This window comes from Lampris incognitus, chromosome 7, assembly GCF_029633865.1.
Source record: "Lampris incognitus isolate fLamInc1 chromosome 7, fLamInc1.hap2, whole genome shotgun sequence".
NCBI lineage: Eukaryota > Metazoa > Chordata > Actinopteri > Lampriformes > Lampridae > Lampris > Lampris incognitus.
Window position 1 is genome coordinate 22,746,444 of NC_079217.1, and position 24,250 is coordinate 22,770,693.

Below are 24,250 nucleotides of genomic sequence, written 5' to 3' on the forward strand. Positions count from 1 at the left end.
CACCAGCCGTGTCAAACCAATAGCAGTTGTGCAGTAGGAACATCGAGATTAACAGGAAACATGTTTGCTTATGTTTGTTTAGTTTGTTCTCTTAGAATGAGTCATAGCTTTGTCGGGCCACTGTTAATACTTAAACTGTTATTTTGTCAGCACGTTTCCCAAGCCTCAGTGTGCATTCACCACTTGTCATGCCCGGTTTGGAGGTTAACCTTACCTGTCGGGCGATCATTTTGAGGGCACAATTTATTTGTTTTACCACCCAGTAAGGCATTTTTGACAGCAAATCACACCTGAATAAATAAGGTTATAATATTTTCTCCATCTTCAGGGGCTCTTCAGAACATTTGCAAAAATCTTTTATCTCTTTCACAGCCCCCCAAACTCTCTTAACTTCTCCAGTCCTCTCCCCTCCTCTCCCTTTCCCCAGGTCCTTATGGTTGAGGTGGAGTGTGGCGCCCCTTGCCATGCCTCCCGCCATGACGGACCTCCTGGACATGTGGGCGGCCCACTCGCCATTGGCCGGCCACGCCCCGGACCTGGTCACAGTGGATTTCCTGCTGCCCACTGGTATGTACATCCAGATGGATGTCCCCCGCGAGGCCACCATCCAGCACATCAAACTGGTGAGTAGGACCCAGGGCACTGGTTGGGAGACAGCAGGTTGGCCAATGCCATGTCAAATTTTCTGGCCTGATTTAGAGTTGAAGCTACATCAGGCCATTGGTTGACACAACAGAAGAAATGCCTTTTGCCAGAAGCCTTGTAATAAACAGATCTGAGATTTTGTTTTATATTTTACATTATTATATTTTGTATTATTATATAATTTTATATTATTTTTGAGATTTTATCTGAGATATATAAATGTAATCCATTATCATTATTATTATTATTATTATTATTATTTATCAGTTTACAAGTTTTAAGTAGGGAAATTTAAAATGTTATTGGGCGAAGCTGATGGAGCTTTTTGTTCACTGTAACAACATTTTGAGACATTGAGATTTATGCAGTAGATTAAAAGATACAACTTTCCATGATCACATTTGCATCTAATTGATTTTAACAAATAGGTCTCTACTGTCACTGTCCCAGGCAGTTTCATTGGCTTTCACATGGTGGATTCCAATAAATCAATTTCTCAAGGGTCACAATTATTCTGTTTTTGAATGATTCCCATTATAGAGAGGCTGATATTAATTATCTTCCTCCGTACTGTAGCCACATTACAAATTGAAATATCTCCGGGCTATTGGCCCAATAAAGTTAAAAAAACAAACAAACAAACAAACAACAAGCTATAGGCTGCACAAGCAGTGAAACGCAGACAGACAGTGCCAGTCAGTGAGACATTGTCTAATGCTTGTTTTGACAGAGCTGGCTGTTGCTCTAGGCTGGCTGCTGTTGTTTGTGAGTGGCTTGTGCTCACAGCATGCAAATAACTCATGACATTGTACGCAAAGTTCTGCAGCTAATTGGGTGAAATGGAGGTCAAAGGTTGGTGACTTGATGTTCCCTTTTTGAAGTTAATCCGAAAATAACTCTAGGGAAAAAAAGATATCAAAGGCTATAGAAAATTTCGTTGGTGTTTCTGTATTTATTTCTTTTATTAGATTTTTTTTTACATTTTATTTTAAAGTGCCAGATATAATGTAATGTGTTTTCAGGGCCTATTACTCTCTCACAGCTGGTGCTCCGTAATTGCTCATATTTTCACAGACTTTGGACACATAAGCAGCCCTGTTAGACATTGGGGGAGGGGGGGGCAATGGGAAGGGGAAATCGGAGGGATGGAGAGGGTCTCACAGCTACACCTTGTAAGATTGGTATCACTGCGAATGAGTAAAGGACGTCTCTATACCTAATCCAGGCTCTGTGAGCCATTTCACAGCCCTCTTTCCACACTCTTATCAATCAACACACAGCACAGAAGAGCAGATTTGCAAATGTATATTTTCATACATTATGACCAAAAATTGGCATGACATGGGGACGTCCGGGTGGTGTGGCGGTCTATTCCGTTGCCTACGAACATGGGGATCGCCGATTCGAATCCCCGGGTTACCTCCGGCTTGGTCGGGCGTCCCTACAGACACAATTGGCCGTGTCTGCGGGTGGGAAGCCGGATGTGGGTATGTGTCCTGGTCGCTGCACTATCACCTCCTCTGGACGGTTGGGCCGCTTGTTCGGGGGGTAGGGGGAAAATAGCGTGGTCCTCCCACGCGCTATGTCGTCCTGGCGAAACTCCTCACTGTCAGGTGAAAAGAAGCAGCTGGCGACTCCACATGTATCGGAGAAGGCATGTGTTAGTCTGCAGCCCTCCCCAGATCGGCAGAGGAGGTGGAGCAGCGACTGGGACAGCTTGGAAAGAGTGGTGTAATTGGCCAAGTACAATTGGTAGAAAGAGAGGGAAAAATCCCCTGCCCCTCAAAAAAAAAAAACGGCATGACATTTCAAAGAAACCCTGTCAAAGCATTTCACTTCTAAGGAACTGGTGCTCATAGCTTTATGCTTTCTGAAGAATTTAGTTTACATTACCACAGAACACGTGTTGTGATTTGTTCCTAGCTACTAATCCTTTTTCTCTTAAGGGTCAACTTTAATTGCTAGATAAACTTAACAAGGAAGACCATGTCCTTGAAGGGGCATGTAATTTAATTGTTAGAAGATCATTGTGTAATCAAATATTTTTATCGTCAATGGATTTTGAAGGTATCTTGTTTTTCGTGAATACATAAAGGTGCATGATGTAGGTAGAATCAGTGAGGGCAACAACTCATGAATGATCCTAAAGAAAGTAATTGTTTGGCATGCAAATGTGCGCTCTATGTAATGACCTTGATCTCTGTAACCATGATGAGCTGTATACACACACACACACACACACACACACACACACACACACACACACACACACACACACACACACACACACACACACACACACACACACACATATGCGCTGACACCCAAACCTGTGACCAAACTACAGGGATATGAGGATATGAATCATACTAGGATTGGCTAGTGGAAGCGTGAATCATATCCTTATTAACTCTTCCAGACATTGTGTCAACATGTTTGTTCCTGTTCATACGGGATTGTTGCTCTATCAATACATGATATGGTACATGGTTTATTGAAGGTGTTGTGGTATTCTCTTTTTGCTCCTCTTGTATCATTTTGACAGTAAACCTTTTTTACATATCTGCACAATGTTGTGTATATGTAAATGGTGCTAATAGAGATACATTAAGTAATTAATCATCGCTGCTGTGATTTTACAGCACACTGTTCTTTAAAGCACAGAAAGACATGCCCATGAAAGTAGAAGCCGTTAACATATCTGTCCCCTTTCTGCCAGCTCTTATGGAAGCAGGCTCAGTCTTACCCACTGTTCTCCGCTCTGGGGGAGATGGAGGGCCACATGTTCGAGTGTGTCAACCAGGCGGCTGTGCACGAGGAGTTGGAGGACGAGACACGGCGGCTGTGCGACGTACGCCCCTTCCTGCCCGTGCTCAAGCTTGTGACGCGAAATTGCGGCCGTGCTGAGCGTGTGCTGGACTCCAAGATCGGTGTGCTCATCGGAAAGGGTGAGGAAGAGTTGATTGCAAAAACTTGTTCATGCCTGGTATGTTTTACAGTTATGTCAGTATTAATTACCAGGCATTGTGAAAAAAGAGCCTTTCCCCTCAAAGAAGCTTGAATCAGTTCATCTGGACACAACGTTTATTGACAGATATGTTTCATCACTCATCTAAGTGACATCTTCAGTCTAAACTGACTGCAGGTGTCCCCACCCTTATAAACAATACAGTGGCATGGCGACTGAAACCAGCGACCAGTTTCATATGCAAATATGTGTGTGACCATTAACTAGAGTTTCAATGGCCATGTTGTGGTGACCCACATATATATAACGAGAGACATTCACCTAAGAGGACGGTGTACCTTTAAGGGAAGAGGCGAGGGGTCAGATAATGCACTTCCGCTTCCGGTTCAGAGTTCAGTGTCGTTGTCGAATGTATGACATGCTAAGTTGGAGCTAGTAAACTACCTCGACTACGTCTACTCTCACGTCTCCTGTCTCGTTGTTTTCTAACTCCACATTGGTGACCCCGACGTGATCGAACTACTAATACGAGTATGTCTGACAACGAAGACGCCGGGAATAATGCTGCCGCGGTACCCACTCCCGACGCCGGTGCTAACAACATGGCTATTGCTAACGCTAGCATTTACGCTGCTACTGTGAAGCTACCCGACTTTTGGCAGCATAATCCACGGCCGTGGTTTCAACATGTGGAAGCCCAGTTCCAGCTGAGAGGGATAACGCAGGATGCAACGCAGTACTTCCACGTAGTGGCGGCGTTAGACGCATCGACAACGGCGCGAGCAATGACACTGTTGGAAGCTCCGCCAGCTGCTGGCAAGTACGATGCTATAAAGACATTCCTCCTGAAATTATTTGAACTGTCGGAGCGGGAGAAGGCAGACCGTTTACTGTCCCTGAATGGTCTCGGCGACGGCAAACCGTCTGAGTTAATGGAAAAAATGCTGTCTGTGCTGGGATCGGCTGATCCGGCCTTTCTTTTCACACACATTTTTCTGAGGCAGCTCCCCGCACCTGTACGCACAGCACTGGCCAGTTCTCCTCTCGCCGCCTCCAAGGACTACCGTTCTCTGGCTGCTGAAGCAGACAGGGTTTTCCTGGCCAACCGGCAACAGTTTGTGCATGCAATGCTACCCCACCAGACCGCCCCACCACCACCTGTGTACGACTATATGGACACCGCGGCTGCGGTGACAGCCCGCCGCCAACCTGACGACGGGCTCTGTTATTACCATGCCAGGTTTGGGGCTAAAGCAAAACAGTGTCGCAAACCCTGCAGTTACAGGGTTCAGGGAAACGCCAAGGCCGGCGCTCGTTAACGGCTATGGGCGCCGGCCGTGACTGCAAGCTGTTGTTCATCAGAGACTCCTTGTCGGGCCGGCGGCTGCTGGTTGACTCTGGCGCTCAACGCAGCATACTACCAGCACAAGCTGTGGACACGATGACCGACAGTCATGGTCCCCAGATGGACGCCGCCAACGGCACGTCCATTCGGACGTACGATATCAGACATGTGGACGTGTGTTTTGGCGGCCGACGTTTCGGCTGGGACTTTGTGATGGCTGCTGTATCCACCCCGCTCCTAGGTGTGGATTTCCTCTGTGCTTTCAACCTGCTGGTGGATGTTAAAAACTGTCGCGTGATTGATGCCGTCTCTTTTGCGTCATACCCCTGCACGCTTGGGGGGGCTGGAGCGCTGTGCCTCGCTAACACACTCTCCACCGGGGATCCATACCAACGCCTGCTCGCAAATTTCCCCGAGCTCACCACACCCACCTTCTCCTCGGCGGTGGCCAAGCACGGCGTGGAACATCATATCACCACAGTGGGCCCCCCAGTTTACGCCCGGGCCCGACGCCTCGACTCGGCCAAGCTCGCAATAGCCAGGGAGGGGTTTTCGACTATGGAGCGCCTCGGCATTGTCCGCCGTTCTGACAGCCCGTGGGCTTCCCCTCTTCACATGGTTACTAAGGCCGACGGGGTTGGCGCCCGTGCGGGGACTACCGTTGCCTAAACAATGCCACGACCCCCGACCGATACCCCATGCCGCACATACAAGATTTCTCTACCCACCTAGCGGGTGCTGCCATCTATTCCAAAATCGACTTAGTGCGGGGGTATCACCAAGTGCCGGTCCACCCACTGGATGTCCCAAAAACGGCTGTCATCACACCCTTTGGGCTCTTTGAGTTCTTACGTATGCCTTTCGGCCTTAAAGGGGCGGTGCAGACGTTTCAGCGCCTTATGGATTCTGTGCTCCGCGACATGCCATTTTTGTTTGTGTACTTAGACGACATCCTCGTGGCCAGCACGTCGGCGGAGGAACACATGACGCACCTCAGACAGCTGTTCAACAGGCTCAGCGAACACAGCCTCATCATCAACCCAGCTAAGTGTCAGTTCGGGGAGTCGTCCATCACCTTCCTCGGGCACCACATCACTCCACAGGGGGCCGTTCCCCTCCCTGCCAGGGTTGAGGCTGTCACCATGTTCCCCCGCCCCCGCACTGTACAGTCGCTGCAGGAATTCCTGGGCATGGTGAACTTTTATAACCGTTTCCTGCCCCGTGCCGCCCACATCATGCGTCCCCTGTATGAGGCCCTGCGGGGTAAGAAGTCTAAGGACGAGTTGGACTGGTCTTTGGGGATGGACGAAGCTTTTGTGGCCGCCAAGTCCGCGCTGGCCAACGCTGCGCTGCTAGCTCACCCGTCGCCTGGCGCCCCCATAGCCCTTACAACGGATGCCTCCGACTACGCCGTGGGGGCCGTGTGTGAAGAACACCAACGGCTGCCGTTGGTGTTCTTCAGTAAACAACTCCGTGAGAGCGAGCGCAAATACAGCACCTTTGATAGGGAACTACTGGGTCTCTTCCTCGCAACCAGACACTTAAGGTTCCTATTGGAGGGCCGACAGTTCACTGCTTTCGTGGACCACAAACCGCTGACGTTCTGTATGGCCAAAACCTCAGAACCGTGGTCTGGGCGTCAGCAGCGCCATCTCGCGGCGGTTTCCGAGTCTACCACGGACATACAACACGTGTCGGGCAAGGATAACTTCGTCGCCGACTGCCTTTCACGGGCGGTTGTTAACGCCGTTCACTTGGGACTCGACTATGCCGCTATGGCAGCGGACCAAGCCAAGGACGCGACCGTTCAAGACTACCGGTCGACCCCTACGGCGCTACGGCTGGAGGACGTGACGTTCGACGCGGCCAACACCACCCTCCTCTGTGACATCTCCACCGGTCAACCGCGCCCCCTGGTGCCTACTTCCTGGCGGCGCCGAGTTTTCGACACCGTCCACGGCCTTTCCCACCCGGGAGTGAAGGCCTCGACCAAGCTGGTGAGCGTCAAGTTCGTTTGGCCTGGGCTCCGTAAGGATGTTAGAGCCTGGGCCGGCTCGTGTGTGGTGTGCCAACGCGCCAAGGTGCACCGCCATACCAAGGCCCCTTTGGCACCGTTTGTGGTTCCAGAGAGGCAGTTTGACCACGTCAATGTTTACCTGGTGGGTCCCCTGCCCCCCTCCCGTGGTTATACGTTCCTCCTCACTATTGTGGACAGGGCCACCAGGTGGCCAGAGGCTATTCCCTTGTCCTCCACGACGGCAGCAGAGGTAGCACGGGTGTTCATCGGCTGCTGGGTGGCCCGTTTCGGCACGCCTGGTGACATCACGAGCGACCGGAGCTCCCAGTGTACCTCGGAGCTCTGGACGGCGGTCGCTGAGCACCTGGGGGTGAAGATCCACCGCACTACGGCGTACAACCCGCAGAGCAACGGACTTTGTGAGCGGTTCCATCAGGACATGAAAGCCGCTCTGCGGACGAGCCTCACTGGCTGCGACTGGATGGACCGGCTCCCGTGGGTCATGCTCGGCCTGCGTTCGGCCCCGAAGGAAGACCTCCAGACCTCCTCCGCTGAGCTGGTGTATGGCCAGCCCCTGCGGGTTCCGGGGGAGTTTCTTCCAGATGCTATAGCTCCCTGGTCGGCCGCCTCTCACCTCAGTGCGTCCCGGAGAGCTGCCGGTGCCTTCGCTCCCGTTCTGATGTCTCAACACTGCCTCCCCCGGTTCTACGTCCCCAAGGATCTGCCATCGGCGAGGTATGTCTTCATTAGGCACGACAGCCATCGGTCCCCGCTGCAGCCCCCATACGACGGGCCTTTCCGTGTCCTGGAGGCGGGGGATAAGAACTTTGTGGTGGACATGGGGGGCAGGCCGGAGCGGGACGCTATAGACCGGCTCAAGCCCGCTCACTTGGACATTGGGGAGATGGCCTTTTTGACTCCCTGTTCAAACCAGTGTTCCTCTCTATGGTCACACTCATATTTGCATTATGAAACTGGCCGTTGGTTTCGGTCGTTATGCAACTGTATTGTTTATAAGGGGTGAGGATACCTGCAGTCAGTTTAGACTGAAGAGGTCACTTAGATGAGTGACGAAATGTATCTGTCAATCAATGTTGAATCCAGATGAACTGACTAAAATTCTTTGATTTTCATCGAGACAGCCTTTCCCCTCCATTTTCAGCACTACTGACCCCAGCTCTACAGGATGCATTACTTCATCTCCAACTGACTCAGTTGTTATCGCCACTTCACCTTCCCAGTAGATAAACACTTCGTGCAGACAGTTGTGACAATAAGTCCTACCCCCCCCCACACACACACCATTTACATTATAATGCTTTACCCCCTGATGTGACCTCTCCACCCATAGCAGTGAGATCCCAGGCCAATCTGCAGCTGTCTTCTGTTATCAGCCAAGCTGATATAAAAGCGTGAGCATTTACTGGACAGGCTTCTGATGTCTGTTCCATCACCTGTCACTTAGTATTATATGTTCAACATTAAAGCCCTAAAGCGGCGCAGGGGAGATAAACCAGAGGGGCTGTTATGAGGAGGGCCACCCTGGCAGGAATACCCGATTTTTTTTTTCAGATGATAACCTCAGACAGTTGCATCTAATCTGCAATGTGTTTGTTTTGCTGCAGTCTGCGTGGAGTTTAATTCAATGAGTCCATGGCGCTTGGCACATTGAGAAGAGAAAAAATGTAGACGTGGTCGTTGTTTATAACAACATTGATATTGGTTGCAACTGTTTCTTCAGTTAAGTATTTTCCAGCACGAAAGCAGTGCACAGAACTAGCAAGAAAACAAGAACATTTGTTTTGGTTTATGCCTTGTGTCAGCCCATAAAATCAGTCAACACATGTGACGCCTGCATTGTGCCTGTGCAATGGATTGATTCTGCGGTAATTGACGGTCATTTCAGATAAACTCAATTCAGTTCAACTTGATCGTCATTGCTCAAGTACATATACACAAGCAACGAAATGAAATGAACTTCCATTGCAGATAAACAAGTTTTTTTTTTCTTAATTAAGAAACAAAATCCAACCATGGAAAGCTCGCACAGATGAACTTGATAAGACTCGTGGCTTAAATTGCTGCCAAAGGCCTTTCTGCAAATTGTTGGAGAGTGTGAGACTTTGGAGAGTGAATACCTTTGCATGTGGGAAATCTAAACCTGTCATTGTACCTCACTGAATTTGTGTTAATGAAGAGAGAAAAATATTTAATGCATTAAAATTTGGAGGTGTGACGTGAACAAAATGTCAAAGTTCAAAGGGGACGAATACTTTCTCAAGGCACTGTATGATTAGTTAACTGCTCGAAGCATGCACACAAACACAAACATAAGTCACATAAAAAGCAAATCATTTATATTGCATGTAGCAGTGTACAATTGCTGTACATAATGAGAAAACAAACCTTTCTTAATAAACCACACATTTTCTCTCTCTCTCTCTCTCTCTCTCTCTCTCTCTCTCTCTCTCTCTCTCTCTCTCTCTCTCTCTCTGAAAATACAGCCAACCCAGTTCCCACTGACATATCAGGGTTTTTTTTTTCTTTTTCTTTTGAGGTCCTCCACACTGCATGAAAAGGCAGACCTCTTCAGAGAAAGAAAGGCTAGAGGAGAGAGGGAACGGATTCTGACATTAATTGAAAGGGAACCAGACGATATTGATATTCTCCCTCCTGGCTCCACTTTTGTCAGCTATGATCTTTTAAGGGCTTTTGTCAAGCCAAAAGTGGTGTTTGTAAAGGAATGCCACAGGCACCAGCTAGACACACACACACACACACACACGCACGCACGCACGCACACAGGAGAGGAGAGACCCACTCGGTCAGACTGCTGACACCCGATGCACAATAATAACACACCAGCTCACATGCACACATACTCAGAAAACCAGCTAATGTGGTCCAGAGTTCTCCTTCTGAGCACCGAGGGTCATATGAATGTTTAATGGATTTGAATGTCAACATGTTTTCTTTACCACAAGAGTATTGTTCAGCGCCATTTGTGGGTGGGGGGGGGGCATCTATTGAAAAGGGAAATAGCCTAAGGGCACTTTATACCCCTGGCATTTGGTATGGCTGTGACTATAAGAGGCTGTAGTTAAGCCAACTTGAGATTGCCACTGGTAATGCTTCATACACATGTATTAACACCTGTTGCTGCCATCTGGCATCAAGTGTCACACAGGTGTTAGTGCATTTACCATGACCAAGGCTAGACTGGGCCTGAACTACCTGTCAGATAAAAAAAAAAGAATACACGTCATACTTTGTGTTTTGAAAATAACCTTGAACTGAAACACCACAGTTAAGCTCCAGCATGGTGCATCACACCACCAGAAATGAGCATCGAACAAAAGTTTGTGGATGATGCTTAACGTACATGGATAAGCTGTATGTCTAAGATTATTATTGGTATGGGAGACCCTGAACTAATAATCTTAGTTCTTTTCTTAGTTCACTGATTAAAATACTCCTTAAACAATGTTTGGCTGTGGGGTGTCCAGGTAGTGTAGCAGTCTATTCCGTTGCCTACCAACACAGCGATCGCCAGTTCGAATCCCTGTGTTACCTCTGGCTTGGTCAGGCATCTCTACAGACACAATTGGCCGTATCTGCAGGTGGGAAGCCGGATGTGGGTATGTGTCCTGGTCGCTGCACTAGCGCCGCCTCTGGTCAGTTGGGGCACCTGTTCGGGGGGGAACTTGGGGGAATCGCTTGATCCTTCCACGTACTACGTCCCCCTGGCGAAACCCCTCACTGTCAGGTAAAAAGAAGCAGCTGGTGACTCCACATGTATCGAAGGAGGCATGTGGTAGTCTGCAGCCCTCCCCGGATCGGCAGAGGGGGTGGAGCAATGACCAGGACAGCTCGGAAGAGTGGGGTAATTGGCTGGGTACAACTGACAATTGTGGAGAAAAGGGGGGGAAAATCCAAAAAAAGAAAAAACAATGTTTGGCTGTTAACTGTTCCAGGCTAGATACAAAACCACTGCTGCAATACAGTAATCTTCATAAATTCCAGCTCAGCAAACAATTTATGAACCACGATGTAATCCACTTCCCTTACAACTTTTTTTTACTAATGGCTAAATTTACTGCTGTTTTTGTCTAAATATCCACCCAGGTCTCCATGAGCTAGATGCTCTACAGGACCAGGAAGTGAAAGACTTCCGCAGTAAGATGTTCCGTATCAGCGAGGAGCGAATGCAGCATGTCCAGATGATGACATGGACAGAGTGGGTGCAAGCCTGCTTCTCACCCCAGCTGCAGTCAACAACAGGAGTAACGATCACTGACAAGCCTAATGAGCAGCCCGCAGACATCAAGGTCATCATCCACTTTGACCAGTCTCAGGTTAGTCGAAAGCCTTTTGTTCAACCCATTTGTGGCGCAGTTATTTGACACCAGCTTGGGTAACTGATTGCATAATTGGCTTGTAATAAGTTATTGCTTAAGCCTTTCTGTGTTTATGCATTCATGCAGAGATGGTTTCAATTGTGCTGAAGGGAACTCCTGCTCTCTGGGAGGTAATTCATGCTTGATTTCAACGGACTGATGATTCATTAATGTGGCAAATTTTGAAAGCTAGCTGTATTTTGAAACCTAAAGAATCCATCCCCTTCCTTCTGGCTAAGAGCCTTATAAACATACAAACTGATTGACAGCAAGTTGGTCACCGGCTTGTAAAGAATTCTCCTGATTGGCTGATAAGGAGCGGGTACAGAGAACATTTTCATGTCCATTTACAGCACCTAGGGCAGCCACAGAGACCGAAATATTTTTCAGTGCATCTACTTAGTTGAGAACTGTCGGGATGTAGAAAGAATTTGACCAAATATTATAAAAAGTGTTCTTTTTTTTTCCTTTTGAATTTTCCCCCTATTTCTCCCCAATTGTATCTAGCCAGACGGCACGGTGGCGCAGTGGTTAGCACAATCGCCTCACAACACGAAGGTTCTGGGTTCGAGTCCTGGGGTAGTCCAACCTAGGGGGTCATCCCGGGTCATCCTCCTTGTAGCGTTTGCATGTTCTCCCCGTGTCTTCATGGGTTTCCTCCGGGTGCTCCGGTTTCCTCCCATAGTCCAAAGACATGTAGGTCAGGTGAATCGGCCATACTAAAATTGCCCCTAGGTATAAATGTGTGTGTGTGTGTGTGTGTGTGTGTGTGTGTGTGTGTGTGTGTGTGTGTGTGTGTGTGTGTGTGTGTGTGTGTGTGTGTGTGAGCCTTGTGTGGTGGCCTGGCGACCTGTCCAGGGTGTTTCCACGCCTGCCGCCCAGTGACTGCTGGGATAGGCTCCAGCATCCCTGCGACCCTGAGAGCAGGATAAGCAGTTCGAATAATGGATGGATAGATGGATGTATCCGGGCAATTACCCCACTCTTCCGAGCCCTCCCGGTTGCTGCTCCACCCCCTCTGCTGATCCGGGGAGGGCTGCACACTACCACATGTCTCCTCCAATACATGTGGAGTTGTCAGCCGCTTCTTTTCACCTGACAGTGAGGCGTTTGGCCAGGGAGGCGTAATGTGTGGGAGGATCATGCTGTTCCCTCCAGTTCCCCCTCCCCCTGAACAGGTGCCCCGACCGACCAGAGGAGACGCTAGTGCAGTGACCAGGACACATACTCACATCTGGCTTCCCACCTGCAAACAAAGCCAATTGTGTCTGAAGGGACGCCTGACCAAGCCGGGATTCGAACTGGCGATCCCTGTGTTGGTAGGAAATGGAACAGACTGCTACGCTACCCGGACGACCCCATAAAAAAGTGTTCTGAATTAAAATCGCTGATAGCCACTTCAAACAGCCCAAACTGGTTCTCTGTCCACTTAAATACACTCACCGGCCACTTTATTAGGCACACCTGTCCAACTGCTCGTTAACGCAAATTTCTAATCAGCCAATCACATGGCAGCAACTCAATGCATTTAGGCATGTAGACATGGTCAAGACGATCTGCTGCAGTTCAAACCGAGCATCAGAATGGGGAAGAAAGGTGATTTAAGTGACTTTGAACGTGGCATGGTTGTTGGTGCCAGATGGGCTGGTCTGAGTATTTCAGAAACTGCTGATCTACTGGGATTTTCACGCACAACCATCTCTAGGGTTTACAGAGAATGGTCTGAAAAAGAGAAAATATCCAGTCAGCGGCAGTTCTGTGGGCGAAAATGCCTTGTTGATGCCAGAGGTCAGAGGAGAATGGCCAGACTGGTTCGAGCTGACAGAAAGGCAACAGTAACTCAAATAACCACTCATTACAACCGAGGTATGCAGAAGAGCATCTCTGAACGCACAACACGTCGAACCTTGAGGCAGATGGGCTACAGCAGCAGAAGACCACACCGGGTGCCACTCCTGTCAGCTAAGAACAGGAAACTGAGGCTCCAATTCGCACAGGCTCACCAAAATTGGACAATAGAAGATTGGAAAAACGTTGCCTGGTCTGATGAGTCTCGATTTCTGCTGCGACATTCGGATGGTGGGGTCAGAATTTGGCGTCAACAACATGAAAGCATGGATCCATCCTGCCTTGTATCAACGGTTCAGGCTGGTGGTGGTGGTGTAATGGTGTGGGGGATATTTTCTTGGCACACTTTGGGCCCCTTAGTACCAATTGAGCATCGTGTCAATGCCACAGCCTACCTGAGTATTGTTGCTGACCATGTCCATCCCTTTATGACCACAGTGTTCCCATCTTCTGATGGCTACTTCCAGCAGGATAACGCGCCATGTCATAAAGCTCGAATCATCTCAGACTGGTTTCTTGAACATGACAATGAGTTCACTGTACTCAAATGGCCTCCACAGTCACCAGATCTCAATCCAATAGAGCACCTTTGGGATGTGGTGGACCGGGAGATTCGCATCATGGATGTGCAGCCGACAAATCTGCAGCAACTGCGTGATGCTATTATGTCAATATGGACCAAACTCTCTGAGGAATGTTTCCAGTACCTTGTTGAATCTATGCCACGAAGGATTAAGGCAGTTCTGAAGGCAAAAGGGGGTCCAACCCGGTACTAGCAAGGTGTACCTAATAAAGTGGCCAGTGAGTGTAGATTGTACCCTTTGCAGGAGGGCTTGTGTTTGGTGAAAGGTCAGACCAGGTCAGATGTCGGCTACAGTTTCCTGTTTTTCGCCACTCTCACTTAATTGAATGGACCTATGTCTTGTTTTGGTTACTTTTCAAGTCAAGCTTCAAGTTTATTTGTCATATATGAAAAGTAAGTTTACAGTTATTCTCATGAAGTTATAAGGGACCTTTTCAAAAGTAATTATTGGGTGGGCATCCGGGTAGCATAGCGGTCTATTCTGTTGCCTACCGACACGGGGATCACCAGTTCAAATCCCCGTATTATCTCCAGCTTGGTCAGGCGTCCCTACAGACAATTTGCCGTGTCTGCGGGTGGTAAGCCGGATGTGGGTATGTGTCCTGGTCGCTGCACTAGCGCCTCCTCTGGTCGGTCGGGGTGCCTGTTTGGGGGGGAGGGGGAACTGGGGGGAATAGCATGATCCTCCCACGCGCGACATCCCCCTGGTGAAACTCCTCACTGTCAAGTGAAAAGAAGCGGCTGGTGACCTCACATGTATCGGAGGAGGCATGTGGTAGTTTGCAGCCCTCCCTGGATCGGCAGAGGGGGGTGGAGCAGTGACCGGAATGGCTCGGATGAGTGAGGTAATAGGCCAAGTGCAATTGGGGGGGGGGGGAAAAGAAGTAATTGTTGGTATTGAAAGGTCAGCAAACTGTTAGATGAACCCTCGGAAGAAATGTAATAAGAAGTCTTACCACCTATGAATGACTAAGATATACACTAAATCCGTATACTACATGCATAACACAATGACTTGAACACACAAATGGCAAACACATTTACCTGTAAATTGTGGTCTCTCGCTGCGTATAACTACACAAAAGATGATTACACCAGTGTGGACGCATGTAGCCTTGCCTCTTATTCTACAGAGTTGGCAGCCTCCAAATAGAAGGGTATCACATGACTGAATCCAACAAGCTACCCATGTGACAACACTAAGTGGGTCACCACCATCAGTGAAATTATGCCATCTTCCCTGGCACACATATTAGCATGACAGCTCAAGGGACTGAAAAACTGATTAAAACTAATCTCTCTCTCTCTCTCTCTCTCTCTCTCTCTCTCTCTCTCTCTCTCTCTCTCTCTCTCTCTCTCTCTCTCTCTCTCAATCTTGCTTTAGCTCTCTGTCATGCTCTCTCTCCCCTCATCTGTCTCTCTTGTTATAAAGATAATGTGATTTGATATTTAGACAGATGGTTATGCCCTGCCAGACCTTTTGTATATCACCCTTAATCAACATCACACACATAGGCACACACTCACATTAACAGACCATCTGTGCCCTTGTGTTCAGGTGAACATTGGCAGGAAGTCTAATTTGGGAGGTGAGATACAATAACACCACATTAAGGAAGGAAATGTGTGTTTGTGTGTGTATGTGTGTTGGGGGGGGGGTTTATTGTTATAGTGTGGACGCGACCAAGGGTCAATAATTAACGTCTCTCTCCCTTATCTTATTTTTCTGTGATGTATGCAACATAAACCACTTTTATTATTAGCCTGGTCCTGTAAAGGTGCTTCTGTATTGCAGTATTTTTTTAAGTACTAAACAAATTAAAAATTCTTGAATTATTATTAAAAAATAATCAAGTCTTGCTAGAGAGTGTCTAGCAGCAAACAAACAATGTTTTCCACAACTTGATTGTTGTTGATTATTGTGATTGAGGTTTTTCTTTTTCTTTTCTTTTTTTTTTGAACACCTGCAAGTTTTCCTCTGAAAATTAGTTCCCCCCATTCTACAGTATCAGGTCAGGCCGCATTATGCTATTAATAGGGAAGGGCAATGAGCATCAATGTGGCCTTTGGAGACATCATATTTAGTCATTACCCTGATGTGAGTAGTACTTAGACAAGTACTACTCACATCAGGGTAATGACACGCATGCCTTCATTGAGAGTCTGTTGGGTTGTGCACTTATGTCCCTTTTCCACTACATGGTACCGGCTCAACTCGACTCGACTCAACTCAACTCGACTCGTCTCGCAGAGTGTCGTTTTCCATTACCCTAACAGTATCCCTTCAGTGTAGCTGGTCTGCATTGATTTTGGTACCCACTCCATTTTTTTTTTTTTGGAACCTCAACAAAGGTGTTACCAGAAAAGTGGTAACATTTGCCAAAATGCCCGTACTTTCCAGTAATAGAAAATGAAAAAGTCGCGTCGAGTTGATCCGGCACCATGTAGTGGAAAAGGGCCATTAGTTGACCATTAATAAAAACATGGCTGTCCATTGGTTAGCTGTGTATGAACCCAGTGACCATGTGTCTGCTGGTGCATGCATGCGTGTTTGTGTTTGTTGACTCATGTCATACACGAATACTTCCCCATTCAGACAGGATTCTCTATTTCAATGGGATGTTAGCCATCCATTGAGATTGAATTGTATGTTAAGCTCTGTTGTATATGTGGGACTTACGGCTATCAGACACACACTGCAGGACTAGCCTTCTCTCCCCTCTCAGATCACCAGATCTATCCATTACTCTTATTACCTCACTTCCTCTCCATTTGTCCCTCTTGCACAGACTAGCACATACATTTCTTTCACATCTGTGCACCTGCAGCAGATGTTTATTTTCCTTTGTTCCTCACATGAGAGACTTATTGTGTTGTACAATAGAACATGTTTTGGGCTTTTTCTTATGTGACCCAATATCAAGCCCATCCTTAAAGCAGGGTATGAGCTCATGCAAAACCCAGTGCTTTTCAGGAGCAGTGGGGCAGCAGTTTCACCAGCAATGATTTTATCATTTTTGTCCCTTATTTTGTTTGCTTTTAGCACACATTATGTCCCTTGGGTTTCAGTTTGAGTCTTAGACTGACACTTCTCACGTTCTCTTTGGCTCTCTCCATCTTTCTCTCCTTCTCCATCTCTCCTTCAGGACACAGCTAGTCTGAAGGTATCACCATCCTGCAGCCCCAATGAACTAATGGAACAAGCACTGAGGAAGTGGCAGACCACCCACGGGCCCGAAGAAGAGGTGCAGCGAGGCCAGTACATACTGAGGGTCAGCCAGCGTCTAGAGTTCTTCTGTGGTGACCACCCACTCATACAGTACAAGGTTGGTAGCCATTCAGGGCCATTAAACTGTTTTGAGTTGTAGAATTGCAGGTGGTTTTATCCTCGATGCCAGTGATACTCAGTCATGTGCAATGGAGGGCCACGTGTATGCAGTTTTTCATTCTAATCCAACACCACACCATCTGATTTATACCAATGAGCCCTCCCCTGTCTGGCTGAAGATGGCCATACACAAGGCCCTCCATGGCACAAGATTGAGTATCACTGATCTATGTCATCAACATTTTGTTTGGCTGACCTTTCCGAAGACCAATATTTTGGCAGTTAGGGGAATTTGCTGACAGTGGACTCTTTGTGTCAACTACTAGGTCAATATGATTGCCCAGATATAATTCAGTGGAGCAAACTGTGATCTCAGAGCTGTGTCCTTCTTATGTATTTCAAACTGTGTGCTGTATGTAGTTATACATGTTCTTGAAAGTCAACAGCAGTGAACTCGGTGTTACAGTTAGGCAACTAAATTTTGCTTAAATTTGTTCTCAGAAGAATTGCGAGACAGATTTCAACAATTCATAATTCATAACCACATAAATTTGTTCACACAAGTGCATGTTGAATGCTATTGTCTCAAATTGAATGAGCATGCCAGTGAACCTCAATTAGCATACTTAACACTCTAAAAATACCATACAAGGACGGCTGATTTTGAGTGTTGTGTGCAAAAAAGACGTAGGAAAACATGATTTAGAGGAGTCTGAACAGCTCTTCACGTGCCGCTTTTACATTGAGACATACAACCTTAAACCAGATCCAAACAGAAAAAGAACATAATTCATCCATCCATTATCCAAACCGCCCATCCTACTCAGGGTCGCGGGGGTGCTGAAGCCTATCCCAGCAGTCATTGGGTGGCAGGCAGGGAGACACCCTGGACAGGCCGCCAGGCCATGACAGGGCCGACACACACACATACATTTACACCTAGGGACAATTTAGTATGGCCGATTCACCTGACCTACATGTCTTTGGACGATGGGAGGAAACCGGAGCACCCAAAGGAAACGCAGACACAGGGAAAACATGCAAACTCCACACAGACGACAACCCGGGACGCCCCCAAGGTTGGACAACCCTGGGGCTCGAACCCCCCCCCCCCCGCCAAAAAAAAAAACAAAAAAACAAAAAAGAAACATAACAAAACATAGAAAAAGAACATAACATGTTCAGAAATCAAAAAGCTATTGTCAGAACCAACACCAGTTTTTGTACCGGAACATTAATAAGCAGGGTTCCCACGCATCCTGGAAAATCTGGAAATTAATAGATTAGTTTTCCACTCATGGAAAACATCTAGAAAATTATGAAATTGGTCAGATGTCCTGGAAATTTTATTGGGGTTATGGAAAATTGTAATGTTAGGTTATAAAATTATGTTTTCACCCGCTTAAACAGCATATTTTTTATCTATATCTTTATCTGCTGAGATTTCATATCAGTGCTTGAAGTTTGGACAGTATGTTCAGTAACCAGCACAGTCCATTTAGATAGAGACTGTTGCAGCTTCCAGTGATAGTTGAGAATAATATGACCTTCCATGAGCAACTACCATCCAAGCAAAGGTCATGGAAATGTCCTTGAAAAGTCCTGGAAAATTATTTCCTTAAGAGAGCGGGACCCTGAGGAAGTCTCATCAGTTTGAGTTATGTGAGAGTGCAGTGCACTGTGTGCGTAGCTTTGTTTTCATTAGAAAGGTTTGCTTCATTATTATTCCTCCTGTTTGTATCTGCAACAATAATTAATAGGCATGCAAAGATATTTCTAATCCTGAAGGAAGAGTATGTCGGACAGAGTGAAGAGAGTCAGACAGAGTGATCAGTATGAAGCTGGAAATCGAGGTGTGATGATGAATATCGTCAGCACATGTGCCCCGCAAGTTGGGTGTGAGATTGAAGAGAGAGAATAATTCTGGAGTGAGTTGGATGAGGTGGTGGAGAGTGTACCCAAGGAGGAGAGAGTGATGCATGTTAGTGAAGGGGACAGAGGTGATGAGGAGGTGATGGACAGGTATGGTGTCAAGGAGAGGAATGTGGAAGGACAGATGGTGGTGGATTTTGCAAAAACGATAGAAATGGCTGTGGTGAATACATATTTCAAGAAGATCGGGGGGGGGGGGGGCACAAGGTGACATATAAGAGTGGAGGAAGGGGCACACAGGTGGACTATATCTTATGCAGGAGGTGCAATTTGAAAGATTTTGAAGACTGCAAGGTGGTGATGGGAGAACGTAGCTAGGTAGCATCGGATGGGGGTCTGTAGGATGACTTTGGAGACCCAAGAAGAGGAAGCAAGTGAAGGCAGAGCCAAAGATCAAATGGTAGAAGTTGAAGAAGGAAGGCTGTTGTGTGGAGTTCAGGGAGGCGTTAAGATAGACACTGGGTGGTAGTGAAGAGTTGACGGATGGCTGGGCAAGCACTGCAGAAATAGTGAGGGAGACAGCTAGGAAGGTGTGTCATCTGGACAGAGGAAGGAAGACAAGGAGACTTGGTGGTGAAATGAGGAAGTAGAGGAAAGTATACGGAAGAAGAGATTGGCAAAGAAGAAGTGGGATAGTCAGAGAGATGAAAAGTATGAAGAGGATGAAGAGTGGAAAGGCAGTTGGTCCAGATGACATGCGTGTGGAGGCATGGAGATGTTTAGGAGAGATGGCAGTGGAGTTTTTAACTAGATTGTTTAACTGACTAGTGGCTACTGGGAACGTGGGCTGTCTACAAATGTCCAACCAGAAACTTTGGTAAGCAGCCTAACGCTGTTACATTATCAAATGGCCATGCGGTGATTAGAAGATTGCAGTTCAAATCCATTCACTATAAATTTTGTTTTACCGCCGTTATTTTGTATGGCGCACAGTGCGATCACACACAAAAATGTGAAGGATTACTCCAGGACGTAGCACTTACTTCATCAGTGAGCATATTTGTTTCACTTTTCATGTCTTGTGTTTTTAGAAATGATAATGGTCCAAGATGATGTGAAAATGCATATTTTTACAATGTCTAATGCCTAAATGCCCCGACCAACGCCCCCAACCACCACACCACCAAAAAAGGAGGGCACCAAAGTCCTCCAGAAGCTGGTACTGTTTTTGTTTTTTTTTGGGGGGGGGGGGTTGGTCTTTTTCTGTTAAGTGATGAGGCTCACTTAAAACAAAAGCATTGTTTTGTTTGGTGTTATGATAAGATAAATGAAAAACATATGCGCTGAATGTGAATATGACTTGGCCTGAATCCATGCTGATCAGGATGACTGATAGAAACCATAAAATGGGACCAATCTGGAATCATTTTTGGAATTAAATTACATTGCTTGACAATCCTATAATATGATTTCTGTCTTTGTCTGCCTGGGTGGCTTCCTTGTTTTTGGATTATGACTAGTGCTGTATCTTCTCATGTACGGGTCTCTTAGTTCAGAATCAGAATCATGTTTATTGGCCATGTAGGTGTGGACTACATGGGATTTGACTCATGGCTCTCTCAGTGTACTAAACATAGAATAACAACACTACAACACAACAATCTTCAGATATATACACATTATTTTATAGCCATTTTATTTCAATTAGTGGCATCTCTGGTGAAATGTTTTACTTGATAATTTGTCATTTGACAGTCAAACAATAAAAAATTTGAATTACAAAAAAATGAATATGACTTGGCCTGAAAACAATTTTTTTTTTTTTTGCTTCAATCCCTGGGTTCACCAGTTGTCCTTCCTCGGACCACTTTTGATAGGCACTGACCACTGCATATCAGGAACAGCCCACAAGACCTGCCGGTTTGGAGATGCTCTGACCCAGTTGTCTAGCATCACAATTTGGCCCTTGTCAAAGTCGCTCAGATCCTTATGCTTGCCCATTTTTCCTGCTTCCAGCACATCAACTTCAAGAACTGACTGTTCCCTTGCTGCCTAATATATCTCACCCCTTGACAGGTGCCATTGTAACGAGATAATCAATGTTATTCTCTTACCTGTCAGTGGTTTTAATGTTTTGGCTCAACGGTGTATATATTCCAATACAACAAGGAATAAAAGAAGTCCGGAAGGAAGAAATTAAAAATACGATAAAAAAAACTGGTGAATGCTATCCCTAAATAGCACATGTGTACACTTAACGCACAAATCTGTACATAGCAACAGTTGTTGCATGTGGCCGTCTGAGTTGAAGAATACCTCCTGTTTGGATGCAATAAACAAGAATTAAATAAACAAGAAGTTAAGGCCATTTGAAGGTAGCTTTTTTTCTTTCCTGTTCTAGCAAAACTTTTGCTGCGCACATTGCCTAACTACCTATTCTTGTGCTGTCTTTTGTGCAGTATATTCAGATCTGTATGCACACAAAGGAGTCGCCCCACCTCACTCTGGTCCACACCAGCGCTGTCAAGGCCATGTTCGACAAAGAGATCTCTGCTATCGGAACTGTGGTCAGCCGCAAGTCCTCCAACCCACCCTTACCCCTACCTCCCAAAAGAAGGGCACCCATGGTTAGTGTGTGTGTGTGTGTGTGTGTGTGTGTGTGTGTGTGTGTGTGTGTGTGTGTGTGTGTTCATGCACGCGTGCGCGTGTAAAGGTATGTGATGTTGTACCCTTTTGTCATCTGTCATTTGGCTGAAGGTGGTTTCTGCAGCTGTGGTAAATTTTAATCAGGTGTACAATTATTAGTTTGTTGCAGTTGTTTTACACTATAGTTATTTTGCCTTTTGGAAATTGACAAATTGAACCCTACTTTTTGGGGGGGATCCCCCCCCCCCATTTTTCTCCCCAATTGTACCTGGCCAATCACCCTGCTCTCTAGAGGGGATGGAGCAGCAACCGGGACGGCTCAGAAGAGTGGGGTAATTGACCAGGTAATGTTGGGGAGAAAAGGCGGGGAAAATGATGACCCTACGGCAGCAACTCTTGTTTTTTACTGGAGTTTATTTAGCGTGTTCTCAAATCTCCAGATTGCAGAGAAAAAGCTCCGGGGTTCGATTCAAAAGTGCCAAAATAAGACAGGTGTGGAAGTTTACCAAGGAAATATAAATTTTACTGTTTTCCCGTTACTTGTCCTTTATGAGCTAGTGTGTTGGGTTTGTTTCCGCAGGCCTGTCTGGCCCCTATCAAACCTTGCTGTCATTTGCTAGCGTCTCACCCCCCTCAGCAGGTGCACAGTGACATTAGCCTTTGATGGGCATCCATGTTTTAAAGGTCAAAGAAAATTTAATTGTCTCTTGTTACTAAAGTTCTCCCTGGGGCTCGACTGCCTGGTGCCACAGTAATTTTATCCCATGATGATCTTGTTCTTTTGAAAGCTCTCAAATAATACAAATGTCAATCATCAGAATATGAAACGTGTTGCAGTTGGTCGCAAAAGTGTTAGAATACTCTCTACTATTACTGTCAGCTGCTCCCGTTAGGGGGCACCACAGCGGATCATCCATTTCCATTTCTTCCTCTGTCACGCAGCCACCTGTATGTCCTCTCTCACCACATCCGTAAACCTCCTCTTTGGCCGTCATCTTTTCCTCTTGCCTGGCAGCTCCATATTCAGCATCCTTCTCCCAATATACCCAGCATCTCACTTCCACACATGTCCAAACCACCTCAATCTTGCCTCTCTTGCTTTGTCTCCAAACTGTCCAACCTGAGCTGTCCCTCTAATATACTCATTCCTAATCCTGTCCTTCTTCATCACTCCCAACAAAAATCTTAGTATCTTCAACTCTGCCACCTCCAGCTCCACCTCCTGTCTTTTCTTCATTGCTACTGTCTCCAAACCATATAACATAGCTGGTCTCACAACCATCTTGTAAACCTTCCCTTTTAACTCTTGCTGGTATCCTTCTGTCGCAAATCACTCCTGACACTCTTCTCCACCCACTCCACCCTGCCTGCACTCTCTTCTTCACCTCTCTTCTGCACTCCCCATTACTTTGAACAGTTGACCCCAGGTATTTAAATTCATCCACCTTCATCACCTGTACTCCTTGCATCCTCACCATTTCGCTGTCCTCCCTCTCATTTACGCATAGGTATATTCCGTCTTGCTCCTACTGACTTTCATTCCTCATCTCTCCAGTGTATACCTCCACCTCTCCAAGCTCTCCTCAGCCTGCACCCTACTCTTGCTACAGATCACAGAAAAGTGTTGGAATACTAATATGTCTTTTTTTTTCTTCTTCCTTCATCTCCTCCGGTCAAGAAATCAAATGTCATTGGTTGACAGTAACACAACACTAGATTAAAACCTAGTATATGGCAGGACTGTGTATGGTTAATGAGCGGAATTGTGGTCAATTTGTTACAGTGGCGGTGCTGTAAACGCCCCCTGATGATGCAATAGAAAACTGTTTACGCCGATTCATTTTGAAAGTGCAAAGGCCAATGGGGGAAACCCCAACTCAGCTGTCTGACCAATGGTGAAACTTCATCACTCACTCAGGCACTCACTCACTCGCTCACTCACGGACAACCAACCGTATGTGTAGGGCTGGCCCTGCTGTTGGGGTCCAGCCAACAACCAGTTATACATTAAATTAGGGATGCATGACATTGGATTTTTGCTGATATCAGATATGCTGGTATTTTCCAACTCATTTTGGTTTTGCCAATGCCGATACCAAATATGCACATATTTTTTTCCACCTAATTACAGAGAACATCAAATCTCCCCTGTAATTACTGCACAAATAGCCTATAATTTTATTTTTATTATACGGGTTTTAATTTTTTTAATTTTATTTTTATTTTTGGGTGGCTCGGTGGCGCAGTGGTTAGCACAGTCGCCTCACAGCAAGAAGGTCCTGGGATCGAACCCCGGAGAAGTCCAACCTTGGGGTTCGTCGTGGGTTGTCCTCTGTGGAGTTTGCATGTTCTCCCTGTGTCTGCGTGAGTTTCCACCGGGTGCTCTGGTTTCCTCCCACAGTCCAAAGACATGTAGGTCAGGTGAATCGGTCATACTAAATTGTCCCAAGGTGTGAATGTGTGATGTATGTGTGTGTGGGCCCTGTGATGGACTGGCGGCCTGTCCAGGGTGTCTCCCAGCCTGCCGCCCAATGACTGCTGGGATAGACTCCAGCATTCCCGCGACCCTGAGAGCAGGATAAGCGGTTTGGATAATGGATG

General features: G+C 46.7%; 1 protein-coding gene across 3 annotated transcripts in view; it reads left to right on the top strand.

Moving 5' to 3' along the window:
- The window catches only part of pik3cb (phosphatidylinositol-4,5-bisphosphate 3-kinase, catalytic subunit beta), a 90,172-nt gene that overhangs the window by 39,918 nt on the left and 26,004 nt on the right, over positions 1–24,250 (top strand). For all 3 annotated transcript variants that reach the window (XM_056282966.1, XM_056282968.1, XM_056282967.1), the window contains exons 3-7: positions 428–623; positions 3,365–3,593; positions 11,101–11,330; positions 16,950–17,129; positions 21,463–21,630. In XM_056282966.1, coding sequence (XP_056138941.1) covers positions 465–623; positions 3,365–3,593; positions 11,101–11,330; positions 16,950–17,129; positions 21,463–21,630 — 966 coding nt within the window. In that variant the 5' untranslated portion in view covers positions 428–464. The remainder of the gene's footprint in view (positions 1–427; positions 624–3,364; positions 3,594–11,100; positions 11,331–16,949; positions 17,130–21,462; positions 21,631–24,250) is intronic.